Consider the following 16,560-nt stretch of genomic DNA (forward strand, 5'->3'; position numbering starts at 1 on the left):
ATTTTGGAGGGAACAATATCAAGCAATCACAGTGCTGCCTTTTGGAGGAAACCAATAAGACAGAGGATCCAAATACAGCAGCTTAAATGAACCAATAGTAGCTGTACCCTCTGGAACCAAAAGGCAGTTACTTTATCCTAACGCAAATACAGACAATAATAATACAGATATAAAATCCTTTGACTCAATACACAACACCCCTCCCCCCCTAGTGAGCACAGCAGACGTAATCCCTCAGGTACTGTGGGGTCCTACAACTTCTACCTGATCTCCTGACAACAGGTGTTGCAGGTTCTGGATCGGGTGTTACCTGTGGTGGAGGGGCTGCTATAGGGGTTTCATCAGGAACAGATGGAGTCCCAGACATCTCAGGGTCCCCGACCTGTACCTCGTCATCCTGAGGACTAGCAGACCCTGGTTCATTTGCTGAAGCCCCTGGTGACTGCACCTCTGGGCCATCTTCACTCTGGTCTCGCAGCTGTGCGTCATTAGCCAGGGATGAATTATCTGACTCCTCCCTGCTGAGCGCCCGGCGCCTCAGCTGATCTATATGTCTCTTCCAAACTTGCCCATTTTCCAAGGTCACATAATAGGACACAGGTCCACTAGCCCGGGTGATCACACCGGCCACCCACCGCGGACCTCGTGAATAGTTCCTCACCCAGACCAGATCTTCAGGGGCGAGATACCTTGTTGTGTCAGTCTCAGCCTGGGGGGTTGCTCTTGAATTACGGTTTGGCATTTTATCTGGGTGGACATAATCCAGCACCGTTACCAGTCTTCTACCTAAGAGCAGCTCGGCTGGCGACTTGCCCGTCGCAGTACACGGCGTCGCATGCTGCAAAAATAACATTCGCGCAATGCGAGCCGACCAGTTACCCTCCATTAAGCGCGCAATGGATTCTTTGGCTGTTCTTACCATGCGCTCAGCCTGCCCATTGGAGGATGGGTGAAAGGGCGCGGATGTGACCCCTCTTATAAAGTTATCAGCCAAGAATGCCCTGAATTCTTGGGATACAAAAGCTGCCCCATTATCTGATACAATGGTCTCAGGTAACCCGTGGGTAGCAAACAGCTGCCTCAACACCTTGATTACGGCAGCTGATGCCATGCTAGGGACCATCGCCACTTCTAACCATTTGGAATATGCATCAACGATAACCAAAAAGACCTTCCCTTGGAATGGCCCAGCAAAATCTATGTGCAGCCGGCTCCAGGGAGTCCTGGACTGCTCCCACCAGTGGACTGGTGCTCTGGCCACTTCTGGCCGCACCTCTTGGCATGCCTTGCATGTTCGTACCCATTGTTCTATGTTCTGGTCCATTCCAGGCCACCACACATAACATCGGGCTAGCGACTTCATCCTGACCATTCCCGGGTGTCCCATGTGAAGCGTCTCAAGAACCCTGTTTCTCAGTGGTGCTGGGATTATCACCCTATCTCCCCATAGGAGACAACCCTTATGCATGGACAATTCGTGCTGCCTTGTCGCATAAGGCCTGAATTTTTCTTCATGCGGACCACCTGGCCACCCCCTCCCCACCCAAGTGAGCACACGGGAGAGAACAGCATCTTTCCTAGTTTTCTCAGCTATATCTGTAGCTGTTACAGGAGCCCCCGGAAGTGTTTCTAGCATCATAATGTGCTCCGCCGGAGCAGGATCCTCATTGCTCCCGCCAGGAAGGGGCAATCGACTCAGCGCATCAGCATGGCACAACTGTTTCCCCGGCACATGGGTCAAGGTGTACTGGAACCCATTCAGGAATATTGACCAACGCAACATTCTGGGGGAGAGAATTTGTGGCGTTTGTTTGTTTGGGTTGAACAACCCTAACAGTGGTTTGTGGTCCGTTTCAATGGAGAAATGGCGACCGTACAAATAATCATAGAACCTTTTGATTCCGGACACAATAGCCAGCGCCTCTTTATCAATTTGAGCATAGTTGCGCTCTGTGGGCGACAACGTACGGGAATAGAAAGAGATGGGCTTTTCCGACCCATCCGGTTCCCTATGACTCAGCACAGCCCCCAGACCGTATTGAGAGGCATCACATGCCAGGACCAGCGGCTTTGACTCATCATAATGAGCAAGGACGCTCCCGCTACTCAGCATTCCTCGCAAGGAGTCAAAAGCCTTCTGCTGCTCCCGCCCCCATCGCCACACAATCTTTTTCTGCAATAGTCTATGTAATGGTTCAGCTACCGAAGCTTTCTGGGGTAAGAACGAATGATAAAAGTTAATAAGTCCCAGGAATGACTGCAACTCCGTCTTGTTCTGTGGTCGTGGTGCCTCGATGATGGCCTTAATCTTAGCATCTGTGGGGTGGATGCCTGATGCATCAATTTTAAACCCCAAGAAATCCACAGTTGGCACCCCAAAACTGCATTTTTCTTTTTTCAGTTGCAACCCCACCTCCTTGAACTTGAGCAACACTGCACGGACACGCGCAACCAGTTCCTGTGGGTCTTTTCCAGCAATCAAAACATCATCAAAAAATGGCAAGACCCCCGGCAGACCTCTTAACAGGCGTTCCATGAGCCCTTGAAAAATCCCTGGGGCCACACAAACTCCGAACTGTAATCTGTTAACTCTGAACGCCCCTTTATGTGTGACAATAGTCTGTGCTTCCGCTGATTGTGGGGTTACTGGCAGCTGTTGGTAAGCTTGTGCCAGGTCAATTTTGGCGAACACCTTGCCCCCAGCCAGTTTAGCCAACAGATGTGATACGACTGGAATGGGGTATGAGTTTCCCCTGAGTGCCTTATTGATAGTACATTTGTAATCTGCACATATCCTGACTTCCCCATTTGCTTTAAGGGGTGTGACGATTGGAGTCTCCCACTTAGCAGAGTCCACGGGTGAGAGAACTCCCTGCTTGACCAATTTATCCAGCTCTGCCTCGATCTTGGGTTGCAGTGCAAATGGCACTCGCCTTGGTTTGAGTCGGATTGGAGCCACACCGGGGTCCAACTCGAAGTCAACTGGGGGCCCTTTATAACAACCCAGTTTTCCATTAAAGAGACCAGCAAATTCCTTGCATAATGCCTCGCTCATCTCAGGGCAGGTTTGGATTGAATTAAGCCCTGAGATACTCAGTCCCAGGGCGGGGAACCAGTCAGTGCCCAGGAGACTGGGGCGACTGCCCTTCGCAATCACCAGTTTGAGTACAGCCTGTTTGTCCCGGAACTGTACTCTCACGGCACACATTCCCATAACATGGATGCGGCCTGCTGAGTACGACTGCAAGGTTGCCGGGAAGGGCTCCAGAGGGGGCAACTTACCCCTGGGGAAGAATGTCTTCGCGGTCTGGTCCGACACGATGGTGAATGCAGATCCGGAGTCCACCTCCATGTCGCACTGCTGACCCTCAATCTTCACCTTGACGTGTGCCTTGCCTTGCGCTGGAAACTGCACGGCCCTCCCGTTGATCTCCGTTACGTAGTGGCAGTCCTTTAGAAAACGAGTTGCTGTGGGCGGTCTGCGATGCTCCAGTCTAGATGCTCCTGTTGCTCCCGACGCCGCCGATCTACAGACCCTGGCGATGTGACCCGTCTTTCCGCACGTCCGGCACATAGCATCCCTGAAACGACAACTCTTCCGCTCATGGTTTCCGCCACAACCTGGGCAACTGCCTCGGCGATCTTTGTGCACTGTGCAGGCCTGACGTACCAACTCGACCCCACGGACTGGGCTCTGGCTCGGAGTAGCCTCTAGCTCGTCCATGGCATGCGCAACTTCTATCTGTGGCTTAGTGGCCTTGCGACTGGCATCAAGCTCCTCTCTTTCATAATTCTCCGTGGCGGTGGCCTCTTTCAAGGCTGAAGCAAGGGTAACCTCTTCTTTAGCCACGATGCGTCTTCTGGCTTTCTTGCTGCTCAGACCACCAATAAACCGATCCAGGAGAGTCTCTTCCAGATTTTGGAAGCCGCAGTGCTGAGCGAGCTTCCGGAGTTCAGCCAGAAATGTGGATACAGACTCCCCAGCATGCTGCTGCCTCTTATGGAACTCCATCCGCCGGGCCATCTTGGTCTCAGTAGGCGCCAAGTGGCTTGTTAGGCAGGCAAGAATATCTTTGAGAGATGTCTCACTCAGCTTCGCTGGAGCAAGTAATGCCTTGGCCAGCTTGAAGGTCTCGGGCCCACAGTAGCTCAGGAATGTGGCCCTTCTTTTGCTGGCATCGGTGATCCCTTGAGCCACTGCAAAGAACTCGAAGCGTTCGACGTAGTCTTCCCAGGTGTGGGGCTCTGATGGCTGGAAGGGCTCCAATACCCTTGGACTCTCCATTGTCCTAGCGGGCAGGGTCGTCTTCTCAGCTGGCCAGTGAGTCTTGTTCTCAGCTGCAATCTGGACTCTGAGGCAGGGTTGTGTTTAACCGCTCCTCAGCATTCCGGATCCCACCTTCGTCGCCAGTTGTTGTGACGTGGGGTTTGTGATTTCAGCTCTCTTGACAAAACATGCTGGAGACAGTTCTCTAGTAACAGCTCTTTATTAAAGTGAACAAGACTGAAGACTGAGGAGAGGAAAGCTACATTTATAGGGACAGGGGACTAGCTAGGAAGGGATACATTTTGGAGGGAACAATATCAAGCAATCACAGTGCTGCCTTTTGGAGGAAACCAATAAGACAGAGGATCCAAATACAGCAGCTTAAATGAACCAATAGTAGCTGTACCCTCTGGAACCAAAAGGCAGTTACTTTATCCTAACGCAAATACAGACAATAATAATACAGATATAAAATCCTTTGACTCAATACACAACAGGCCTGACCTTGTATAAGGCACCTTCCTGCGTGGCTTGGTTACATACACTGAGTTTCTCTCCTAGGCCCTGTGCAATGGTTGTGCCAGACTTCGAGCTGATCTGTGAAATTATGCTGGTGGCAGAAGGATTCATAGAGGCCCGGCTGTTAGCTAGGAAGTTCATCACCCTTTACCAGTTATGCAAAGAACTGCTGTCAAAGCAGGTGAGTTGCATTTCATTAGCTGTTCTCTATGATCCGATATCACACAGTATTGCCATGTTTTACTTTTGTGAACATCTCCATGATGCATCTCATCTACATCTTTCTTCCCTTTTCAAAATCAAATATACATTTGTGAACTGCTGCTCTCCGTTATTATTTTGCTCCTGCCTGGGATTACATTCCCATGCCAAATGCATGGGGTGTGGTGGCGGGCTAGTGTGGGTCCTGGTGTTCCTAAACATGGGATCTTCTGTGCACCTCGCTGGTTCTCAGTATTTCTGGGTCAGGCCCCTTGGGATTCCACTTCCTTGCTTCACTTCTTCCACCTGGCTGGTTCTGTATTGACTGCTTATTGCCTAGGGAGGCTGTACTTTCAAGTCATTCCAGCACGAAGCTGAGGATCAGAGTTAGAGGAAAGTTAATTTATGTTCCTTTGATAACATGCTGATATCTGCAGATACACTTCCAGTGTTTGATGTGTGGGCCAAGTAAAAAATACATTATCCCCTCCTCTCTCTCATTAGGATCACTATGACTGGGGCTTACGTGCAATTAAGTCAGTCCTGGTTGTTGCTGGATCTCTCAAGAGAGGAGACCCAGACCGCCCTGAAGACCAGGTGCTGATGCGCTCTCTTCGGGACTTCAACATCCCTAAGATTGTGACGGATGACATGCCAGTGTTCATGGGTCTGATTGGGGACCTCTTTCCTGCTTTGGATGTTCCAAGAAAGCGAGATCTCAGTTTCGAATCTTTCGTGAAGCAAGCTGTGCTGGAACTCAAGTTGCAACCAGAGGACAACTTTGTGCTCAAAGTAAGGTTGCGGCTTTCATCTACCCAAGCTTTAGGCTGCAGGAGTCCTCTGGGATCTTCTTTACTTATCTTTGTTCCAATTCTGCAATTCTATGCTTCTGTGAAAGAGTCTCCTCTATCTACTGTAAAAAGGAACCCAGCTAAGGGTGTGTGTGCATGAAGGCATCCCTGGTGCATTTTTGTTGCATGTTCAGGTTTTTCACTTTTCGCCACTTTTGCATGTGTTGCTGTACTACAACATCCATCATCCCTGGCCATTGGCTATGCTTGCTGGGGCTGATGGGAGATGTAGTGCAGCATCATCTGGAGGATCTCAGGTTTCCCATACCTGTTTTATCATTTGTTGCCTGTTTCCTGTTCTTGGTTTGTGGCCATTCAGGCATCACATTGCAAGGGACCTTTCTTTTTTCTTCGGATGACGAGCGGCCTATTGTGGAGCTTTTGCAGTCCTTGAGAACCATATACATTGTTCTGAATTTACATTATGAGAGCAGTCTGTCATGGTTAGTAAAATGGGACGTGGGTACTTTTGTCCACAACATGGTGGTTTTATCTTGTTGGCTTTTTTGTGTAGGTGGTGCAGCTGGAAGAGCTCCTGGCAGTTCGGCACTCTGTCTTTGTGGTGGGAAATGCAGGTACAGGCAAGTCACAGGTGCTGAAATCTCTCAACAAGACCTATCACATCATGAAGCGGCGGCCTGTTTGGACGGACCTCAATCCGAAGGCGGTTACCAATGATGAACTCTTTGGCATCATTAATCCTGCTACAAGAGAGTGGAAGGATGGTAAGGGTGTTCTCACATCTTCAAAACCGCAGAAGAGAGACACTTTTCATGCAACTTGCAATAAATTAAAAATAAATAAAAATCCAAAAACAGTTAATCTAGAATATGTGCTCTGAGAGTTCATTGCAGGTATGGGATTTTTCTTATCACAAGTTAGAACTTTTCCAGCGTTTTCTCTTGCATGTCTCTAGCGCTTTTTGTTTTCATAGATGAGGCTTTCATGAAAAGTAATAACTCGTGTTTCTCTCTGGTGTGCTGTGCAGTACGGCTGCTATTGTTCTTGCGTACTTTTCTCATCTGAACTTTCTTGCAGACTTCTCCAGAGGCACTTTTGTTTTCTTAATTTCCTTGTGTTTCATAAGCACCCCCCCTGCATATTACTCAACTTTTTTTTTGCAAGAAAAATATCTTTGGATATGTAATCTTTGGAATGAATTGTATGGTTCCACACTTTCAGTGCCTGGGCCCCCTGAAGTGTAACTATTGCAAGAAGGTGGCCTTTGTGACCTGGAAAGAAGGCAAGGCATGTTTTTTTTTAAAAATAATTTATAATTATAAATTATTTTAACAAGTGTGAGTGAAAAGCAGCTCAGCGGCATGACTGACTGAGAGCTGGGGTGTGGCTCAGATTTTCAACTGTGGATTAGGAGGAGAATATATATACCGGTACTATTGTATTACATTCACTTCTGTGATTAGCAATGAAAATATTGAGGAATCTAACACCATGTACATAATAGTTCCTCATACTCATAAAAGGCAATTGGGTTATCTTGGAAATATGAAATATTTGCAAGATACTCTGAAATAAGAAATTTGCTATGGTGCTGAGCTACTTAATATGTGGACCCGTAGACATGGAAATACAGTATGTTTAACATTGCATGGTATGCTTGCTTTTACACTGTAGTATGAGAGCAGAACCAAGTACATGCTAAGTTTGTAACTTTTTGTTAGTACCTAACTGGGGCGTGGGTGGCGCTGTGGGTTAAACCACAGAACCTAGGGCTTGCCGATCAGAAGGTCGGTGGTTCGAATCCCCACGACGAGGTGAGCTCCTGTTGCTCTGTCCCAGCTCCTGCCAGCCTAGCAGTTTGAAAGCACGTCAAAAGTGCAAGTAGATAAATAGGTACCGCTACAGCGGGAAGGTAAACGGCGTTTCCGTGTGCTGCTCTGGTTCACCATGCTGGCCACATGACCTGGAAGCTGTACACCGGCTCCCTCGGCCAATAATGCGAGATGAGTGCCGCAACCCCAGAGTTGGTCACGACTGGACCTAATGGTCAGGGGCCCCTTTACATTTACCTTTAACTGTTTAAAACAGAGGTACTACAAATCCCATAATCTTTGATTACTTGCCATACTGGCTGGGACTGGTAGCTGTAGTTCAGCCACATCTGGACAGACACACCTTAGCTCCCTTTCGTTTGTACCTGCATTTACAAGGGAAATTGCAGGGAAATTATATTGGACAAAGGGAAAAGGCAGCCCACTGTGTACTATGTCTTCTTTGTCATCTAAACTTCTGAAACTTTTGCTGTGGTTATGTTCTTTCTTTGAAGATGGTGTCATCTTGAGGGGGAGAGGGAGAACAGCAAAGTCATAGTCAAATGCTTTTCATAATCACAGTTTTTCCTCCCCCTTTTTGTTGTTGCTGTTGCTTCTTCTTCTCTGGCCTTAACCATTCTCAGCAGTATTAAGTGGTCTGGGATTATTTTCAATGAGATTATTTGATCATGCTTATGCATTATCTCCTGAAGGAGATTCTATTCATACCCTGTTGTTTTCGTAATTATCAAATTTAACCAACTGCATCTAGATTTCGCTTTGCTTGTTCGTATGCAAGCTGAATTAACGACAGCAACAAAAACACTCGTATGTTATTAAAGGGAGTGTGCAGAGTCCTCTGAGAATCCCACTCAGTGCCTGTGATCTCTTTAGGATTGTTCTCATCAATTATGCGAGACCTGGCTAATATTATACATGATGGCCCCAAATGGATTGTGCTGGATGGTGATATTGATCCGATGTGGATTGAGTCTCTTAATACTGTCATGGATGATAATAAGGTAAGACACAAGTCCGAGGGCAACGACTAATCTTGAGTACATAGAACAATCTATCCTTTGCCAAAAGGCACACGGATGTAAACCATAGGACCAAACTACTATAGAAAAACCTTCACAACTCCTTTTGTTTCAAGAATCTGAGGGTGGGAACCTTGCAGTTTCAGGAACAACAACAACAAAAACTATATCCAGAAAATGTTACCGCTTGGTATTTGTGCAATCCCCACATTTGGTTCCTGCACCTAGTTGAGTGCAATTTGGGAAGTTTATCCAGGATAGAGTATTGGTGGGTGCCCTACGCCTTTTGTGAGTTATCAAAAGATTGTTTCCAGAAACAGAAAGGGCCTTTAATAAAGAATGCACACTTCCTTCCTGGGATGTTGGCAGGAGCAGGAGCAGCAAGCAAGCCCTCTGTTGTTTTTTGACATAGTATCAACAGGGTTTTATGTAAGTGGCATTATTCTCATGCTTTAAATAAATGAGCAGTTGGGAGAAAATTAGAGGAAACCTTTGCAACTCCATATAAAGAGTTTGGGTGTTTCAGGGAAGGTATTGTCCTGGGTTGTATACAATCAGTATGCTTCTGAGAAGTCTCTGCAGATCACAGTGCTCTTTGTGTCCCCAACCTGATGGGATCTATCCTTTTGCAGGTGCTGACACTAGCAAGCAATGAAAGGATTCCTCTCAATCCCACCATGAGGCTGCTGTTTGAAATCAGTCACCTGCGGACTGCCACTCCTGCCACTGTCTCTAGAGCAGGTAGATGGTGGCAAGGGAGAGGAAGAGGGTGGCATTTCATTTTGGCATGGTAGAAAGTGAATGGGGGTTAGCTTTGGCCTAAGATTCATGAAGGGAGCCAGGGTAGCCAACCAGCTGCCTTCCAGATGTTTTGGACTACAATCCTCATCAGCCCCAGCTAACATGGCTGCCATGCTAGTGATGGCAGACACCTTGTCCAAGGATCCAGTTGCTGTGTCGCTGCATAATCATACGAGATTATTATTATCTTTCAACTACCTATAACTTAGATGTGGAAAAACTGGGTAACTCTCTTGCTGACTTCTGAAATTTCACATTCCTAGGGATCCTTTACATCAATCCAGCTGATCTGGGCTGGAATCCACCCGTGAGTAGCTGGATTGACAGACGAGAAATCCAGTCAGAGCGAGCTAACCTGACCATTTTGTTTGACAAGTATCTGCCAGTTTGTTTGGACACTCTTAGAACCAGGTACAGTCGACCACACTGAACAATTCACACAGGTTTGCTTACTGCACGTGCATTTATGACTATTTGTCCTAAGTACTACATGTTAGCTTCCCCAACTGGTTTCTTGTTTTGTATTAAAAGAAGTTCAGCATCATACCTGTGGGACTTGAGAGCTTCTTCCAGTCACAGAAGATGAATGAAGAATGGCTGCCCTCAAAGGATGTCTCTTTGTATCATATAAGCTGCTCTAAGGCTTTTGTGGTGGAAAAGCAGAGTACAAGTGTCATAAGTAAATAATAATTTTCTGTTAGGTGTGTCCCTAAGGTTGTTTGCTGTGTAGAGGTACTACAGTGACACCTAGTACAGTCAAACCTTGGTTCTTGAATGGCTCCGTTTTTGAATGTTTCGGCTCCTAAATGCCAAATACCCAGAAGTAAATGCTCCGGTTTTTGAACGTTTTTCGGAACCCAAATGTCTGACGTGGCTTCCACTTGAGTGCAAGAAGCCCTTGCAATCAATCGGAAGCCGTGCCTTGGTTGTCGAACGTTTTGGAAGTCGAACGGTCTTCTGGAATGTAACAGACGTGGGTGGCGCTGTGGTCTAAACCACTGAGCCTTGGGCTCGCCAATCAGAAGGTCGGCGGTTCGAATCCCCGTGAAAGGGTGAGCTCCCGTTGCTTGGTCCCAGCTCCTGCCCACCTAGCAGTTCAAAAGCACATCAAGTGCAAGTAGATAAATAGGTACCGCTCCGGCGGGAAGGTAAACGGTGTTTCCGTGTGCTGCTCTGGTTCACCAGAAGCGGCTTAGTCATGCTGGCCACATGACCCAGAAGCTGTCTGCGGACAAACACTGGCTCCCTCGGCCTATAGAGCGAGATGAGCGCCACAACCCCAGAGTCGTTCGCGACTGGACTTAACTGTCAGGGGTCCTTTACCTTTACCAAGAAAGAGAGTAAAAAAAAAAAGTCATTGGCTCCCTCATAAATAAGCATTGGAGAGGAGAAGGAACAGGATAACATTTGTTAAAAAAAAAACAACCAGAAGCTTTTTTTCTTAGCAATTATAGCTGTAGAACTACCCAAACAGTATAGAAATTTATTTATGTATGCAACTACAGCTGCAAGAATGTTACTTGCCCCAAAAAATGGAAAGAAGAAGAAGTCCCAATGAGAAATGAATATATACAAAAACATACGGATTATGCAGAAATGGTGAAACTTACCGGAAGAATAAGAAATCAAGATAACAAACTTTTTTATATAAAAGAATGGAAATGGTTTACTGAATATCTACAAACAAATTGTAAACAGATAAAGACATTGTCAGGATTACTGTAATAACCTGCAGTTTCAAAAGAATATATAATCAAAATAGATGAATTAAAGAATAAGTTAATTTAGAAAATGCAGGAAATGATAAAATAATTTTAAGGAACCGCAGAAAGAGGAGGAAGAAAGTCAAGGTTTGAAATGTTAGAACTATTGTTAAGCTATTGAAATGTATATAAATGAAAATTATAAATAAATTATATAAAAAAGGAGGAGGGAGGAGATGAGTGCTTGCATGCACCACTGTACACAGAATCCACTTTTTAATTAGTATCTGCAGAGGCATTAGCAAAAAAGATAAAATAAATCTTCAGTTATCTTTTAACTATTATAATGATTACGCTATTGCAGTAAGGTTTGTCTTATTCTCATGTTTATCCTTTAAATTATTTCCAATACCTCTTTTCAACAGGACCTTTGATAATTTGTTCCCTGGTTCCAGTACTAACAACCTAATGAATCTATTTTTGTTGCATATCCTTGCCATATTTTCTTATAATATATTATCCTATACTATCCTATACTTCTCCTTCAATCCTCTACTGATAAAAGCTGTTTCTGATAAATTTTGTCTCTAATTTTTGAGCAGAAACTTACATACTGCCTACATTGTGTTTTTTTTGCTTAAATTTAGTCACCAAGCCTTCCTAATGATGGGATGGCTGGATCTATTAATCAAGTATGCATAACTTGATTCCTTCTATCACTTTAATTATAGTGTGTCCTGTTCATAGTAGACCCATTGAAATCAGTGGGCCCCAGTTAGTCATGTCTTTTAATTTAAGCGAGTCTACTCTGAGTAGGACATTAGATTCAAGGCCTTGGCCCAAATTAATTTCTTTAACATTCCCACCAAATGTGTATAAAATCTGCAGAACAGATCAAGGTGGGATTCAGTTGGCATAGTAATACCAAAATAGTGTATTGTCTAGTGCACGTGAAGGTTCCTGTGTGTGAGGAAGGTGTGTGACTCTTGGTTTAATTTCATGCTGGTGGCAAGAAGGGGACATGGTGCTGGAAAGAGAAAGAAAAAGGGTGGACCCATCCACTTTTGACCCTGGCGCTGCCCACAATTGGACTGCTGTCCCATTTATTGCTTGTAAATGGCCCCTGGCAGCTTGATCCTGAAGGCAAGCGGCTCTCAAGAAACCATAGGGTTGCCCACCCCTCATATGCCGCCACCTGGCTGCAGACGGAGGGCCTATCTATGCAGAAAAATATCACATGGCAGAAAGGCTCCCCCACCCCACTCTTAGGTGAATGAGTAACAACTTGCTTTTCTTTTGCTTCTCTCCCCCCCCCCACGTTTTCTAACTGCTTGTTATGTACTGAGCTGAATCCTAGAACAATAGGATTCAGAATCAGCGGGAGCTACCCAATCCAACTCCAGGTGGAAGTGAATCCGCAACCTGATTGGCCTGCTGGAGCAGCCAATCAGGCGGCTGGCAGAAGTGAATCTGCTACCTGATTGGCCTGTAGGAGCAGCCAATCAGGCTGCAGGCAGAAGTCAATCCACAATATAATTGGCCCACAGGTGTAGCCCTGAAGTAGCCAATCATGCAAGGCCCATTGTGTAAATAATGTATATAAGCAGATGGTTTGGGGAAAAGAGCCATTCTTCTTCTCTTCTCCTTGATGACTATGAGCTGAATAAAGAGCATGAAATTCACTCTCGACTCCGAGTACATTTCACTGCTACAGTCAGTAAGGCTGTATTATAGCCACAAATAGTGTAGGCAGAGGGGGCAAGGGCCGCTTGATGCCTTGTGTATGCTTCACATGGAGATATTTCAGGATGGGCAGCCGATGGTTGTACTTGATTTTGTACAGCCGGCTGTTCCAATAACTATAATTACTTTTTAGCAAACTGCAGGTCTCATCCGGCTTCACACATCTGTAAATGTAGCCTAAACCCATGTAAAATATGAGATGAAAGGGATTATTTTATTACGCTGTTATTTGACCACTTCTGAACTCATTGCATTTGTGGCAAATCAGTGCCCTTAGCAAGGTTTCCATTTCACTTCTTCCAAGAGGATCAAAGTTTTAGAATGGCTCAAACTTATGATTACAGTTATTACTTGGCTGCGTGCTGATGGTATTTTATAGCTCTCTGTAGCAGTGGATAAGAAAGATATACACAATGAAAGTTTTAAAATGTTAATGTTCGGAAAGAGGATTTATACGCCTATCTCCTCATATTGTTAAATGGCAGTCATGCTAAATCCAATTAAACTTCATAAGTTTTCAATTCCCCCATTGTAGATTTAAGAAGATTATTCCAGTTCCTGAGCAGAGCATGGTTCAGATGTTGTGTTACCTCCTTGAATGCCTCCTCACCAAGGAAAACACTCCTCCGGATTGCCCCAAAGAACTCTACGAACTGTATTTTGTATTTGCTGCTATCTGGGCCTTTGGTGGGTCTATGTTCCAAGACCAGGTAAGAAGATATGTCCTCCTCACAGCAGTACTGATTTAATACATCTTCACATTTACATCTAGCAACTGACTGCAAACCTGCGCTTCACCCCCAAAATGGATGGGCCAGAGGATAGGATCAGATGTGGTGACTGGTGATCAGTTGCTTGTTGGAGGAACCCCAGAGGTGAATGGTGACCCTTACTGGGAGGTGGGATGAGATGGAGTTGAGAAGCCTCCACTCAGTGGCAGGAACATCCCTCAAAAAAGAGGGCTAGGATTATTGAAACCTTTAGTTCCATGTAAGCTTCCTCAGCCCCCCCCCTTTTAGCAGAAACCTCCAAATTTAAATGAGACTTGGTGGTAGCTCTGAACTTACAATCATATTGTACACTCACAGTTGCTAACTGCAGTATAACAAAAAACGGGCAGTTGTTCTACTTCTGCTAAATTCTCTTAGGGAGGCAGGTGCATAGCTGCCAAGTTTTCCCTTTTCTCGCGAGGAAGCCTATTCAGCATAAGGGAAAATCCCTTAAAAAAAGGGATAACTTGGCAGCTATGGGCAGGTGTCCTTGTCAAGACCTTCTACGTAAGGAAGATCCTGAAATACTGTTGTTGAGGCAGCCTGGCTGGAGTGAGTTATTGCTCATGCTTCTTTCTCCCCATCTTCCAAATAACAGAGATGGGACATTATATGCCACTTCATTGGAGGTACTGAATAGCCATCACTATTCTAGAATTTATCCAGCTTTCGCATTCAGGTATTTAAAAGTTGGTTTTTGTTATATATCAGAGCCAAGGGACTCTAGTGTGCAAATATGTGCCCTAGAGGAAAACTGCCCATAACTTTTATCTGAGAGGGGATGCCCTCCAGACTGAGGTTTACTCCACTTTTTGATGTGTTTGCATCTCTTCGAGGAAGCCATTCCCATTCCCATTCCCTTCCCTGCCAGTCCAATCACTCATTCCCAGCATGAAATGATGGGTTCTAGTAAAGTATAGTAACCAGACAGCATGGTTTCAGATGGCATACACTTTGAAGCCAGGACTAGGCATATCTCTGCTCTGAGAATGAGGTAGGATCTATGAGATGTTTTTTTTATTAAAAGGGCTCTGAAACTCTCTGCTTTTGATTTTCCTGCCTTCATAAACAGTCTCCCCTTAGGCACAGGGGAAGAGCAGAACTCATTCTTCACAATTTTTGACTGGCAGGAGGAAGATAGAAGGGTTTCTCTCTCTCTCTCTCTGATTATTCTGTATTTAAATCAGCCTCATTATCCAATTATTTATATAATCCTGTTTTTCACCTCTGTTATTTAGTCATTAGTTTAGTATTTCATATCATTAATGCAAGCCTAGGGCCCATTCCTCATTTCAGTATTCATGTTCTCAATTTTTGATGACAGTAATGATTGGTGTTTCAGTTCCTCCAGAGTTTGTTTGGTGGAAACGGATTTTAACACTTCTTCAGGAGGGAACTGCATTTTCCCAACACCTATTTTCTATGTCTCAGGCTCCTGTCTCAAAGATGAGACAAGATGCCTTGATTCTTTTTATTTGATGTACTTGATTATTGCTGTCTTGCATGCCTCTGCCTAGTTATAGATAAACAAATGACAACTCATTACAATAACCCATGACTTACTCTTATGCTTGCATTATTCTGAGTTGATCAGTTTTTATGGTTCAGTTCGTTTTATACTGTAGGGTAAAGCAGACGAAGTCATTTTACTATATACATTTCAATTGTGAAAGGGGCTTATGTGTTTGAGCTTTGCAAAGCTTATTCTTTAAGCAGAAAAAGAAACAAAAGGAAATCCTGACCTTTGTGTACATAGTAAGATTAATGTGCAGTGTTGAGAACTATGATCACTTCAGGTAGTAAAGTATTAATCAAAATTTTTAATGCAACAAATGACTGATGACAGTTGTTTTAACTAACAGGAGTGTGTGTGTGTGTGTGTGTGTGAGAGAGAGAGAGAGAGAGAGAGAGACCCACTTCATATGTAATTAGGCTCCTCAATAAACCACAGCTTGGCTGATGAGCTCGAGTCTTTCCCCGTTCCTTTCTTCTCTTGCACATCCAACTGCAGAGTTTGAGACTTTCAGGTTTCTTATACCACTGTTTTCTATGATACCTGAATGAGGAAATGGTGGCTTCATGGTGGCCTGCAAACAGTTCCCTGGTTTGGACAACATGTGAAACTGGAGTAAGAGAGCAGGAAGTATTCTTTGCAGTCAGGCAAATGAGAGGAGGGATCAATGTTCAAACTCATCACTTGTGTATGTTCAAACAAATCATGCCTCATTGAACTGCCATGCTGGATGTAAACAGGGCCAGAGAGTGTAAAAGAGAGACAGTGGGGCAGCCTGATCCATCTGCAGTTATTACGATGAATATACGAAATGTTATTTGTTGAGAAAGATTTCCTACTGGAGACCTTCCATTACTTGCTTCCCTTCAGGACCATTATTGTCACTGTATAGGAGTTCCCTTATCTATCTTCTTGTTTCGTGTGTATGTGGTGTGAAATTTACAGGCATAGTGTTTGTTTGTTTGTTTGTTTGTGTTTTTTTCTGCTTAATTGCACATGCAGATCATACATATTTTAATTGGCATGTGCTTGTTTTTGCTTTTTAAAATAACTCTATAAAAATAACCTTTCTGAATCTATCAGCCCATTTTTCTTGGCCTTCAAACAGCCAATCTTTTTCTCTAAACACATTGGCAGAGGCTGATTCGCCACCAAGGGGGAAGGAATTGGGCGCCCCAGAATGAAGGAACAGGCTGCTGCAAGAGCTTGTACCAATTGTAAAGATAAACCTCTGCCATAACCAGGATCACAGCCATTGCAGTTAGTTTAGTTGACCTCGTTGATACCTATGAGGCTGATATCCTTGAGCCTTTTCTGCTGCATCAAACTCTCCTTCACCCATAAACATAATGAATTCTTATTGCTTGAATGAGACCCATT

General features: G+C 44.8%; 1 protein-coding gene across 2 annotated transcripts in view; it reads left to right on the forward strand.

Annotated features, from left to right (window-relative positions):
• DNAH9 (dynein axonemal heavy chain 9) overlaps nucleotides 1-16,560 on the forward strand; it is a 196,784-nt gene that overhangs the window by 49,492 nt on the left and 130,732 nt on the right. For both annotated transcript variants that reach the window (XM_035104728.2, XM_060271783.1), the window contains exons 30-36: nucleotides 4,829-4,967; nucleotides 5,492-5,779; nucleotides 6,353-6,563; nucleotides 8,505-8,632; nucleotides 9,283-9,391; nucleotides 9,715-9,862; nucleotides 13,433-13,607. In XM_035104728.2, the coding sequence (XP_034960619.2) occupies nucleotides 4,829-4,967; nucleotides 5,492-5,779; nucleotides 6,353-6,563; nucleotides 8,505-8,632; nucleotides 9,283-9,391; nucleotides 9,715-9,862; nucleotides 13,433-13,607 (1,198 nt within the window). The remainder of the gene's footprint in view (nucleotides 1-4,828; nucleotides 4,968-5,491; nucleotides 5,780-6,352; nucleotides 6,564-8,504; nucleotides 8,633-9,282; nucleotides 9,392-9,714; nucleotides 9,863-13,432; nucleotides 13,608-16,560) is intronic.

The sequence above is a fragment of the Zootoca vivipara genome, chromosome 2 (genome assembly GCF_963506605.1).
Source record: "Zootoca vivipara chromosome 2, rZooViv1.1, whole genome shotgun sequence".
NCBI lineage: Eukaryota > Metazoa > Chordata > Lepidosauria > Squamata > Lacertidae > Zootoca > Zootoca vivipara.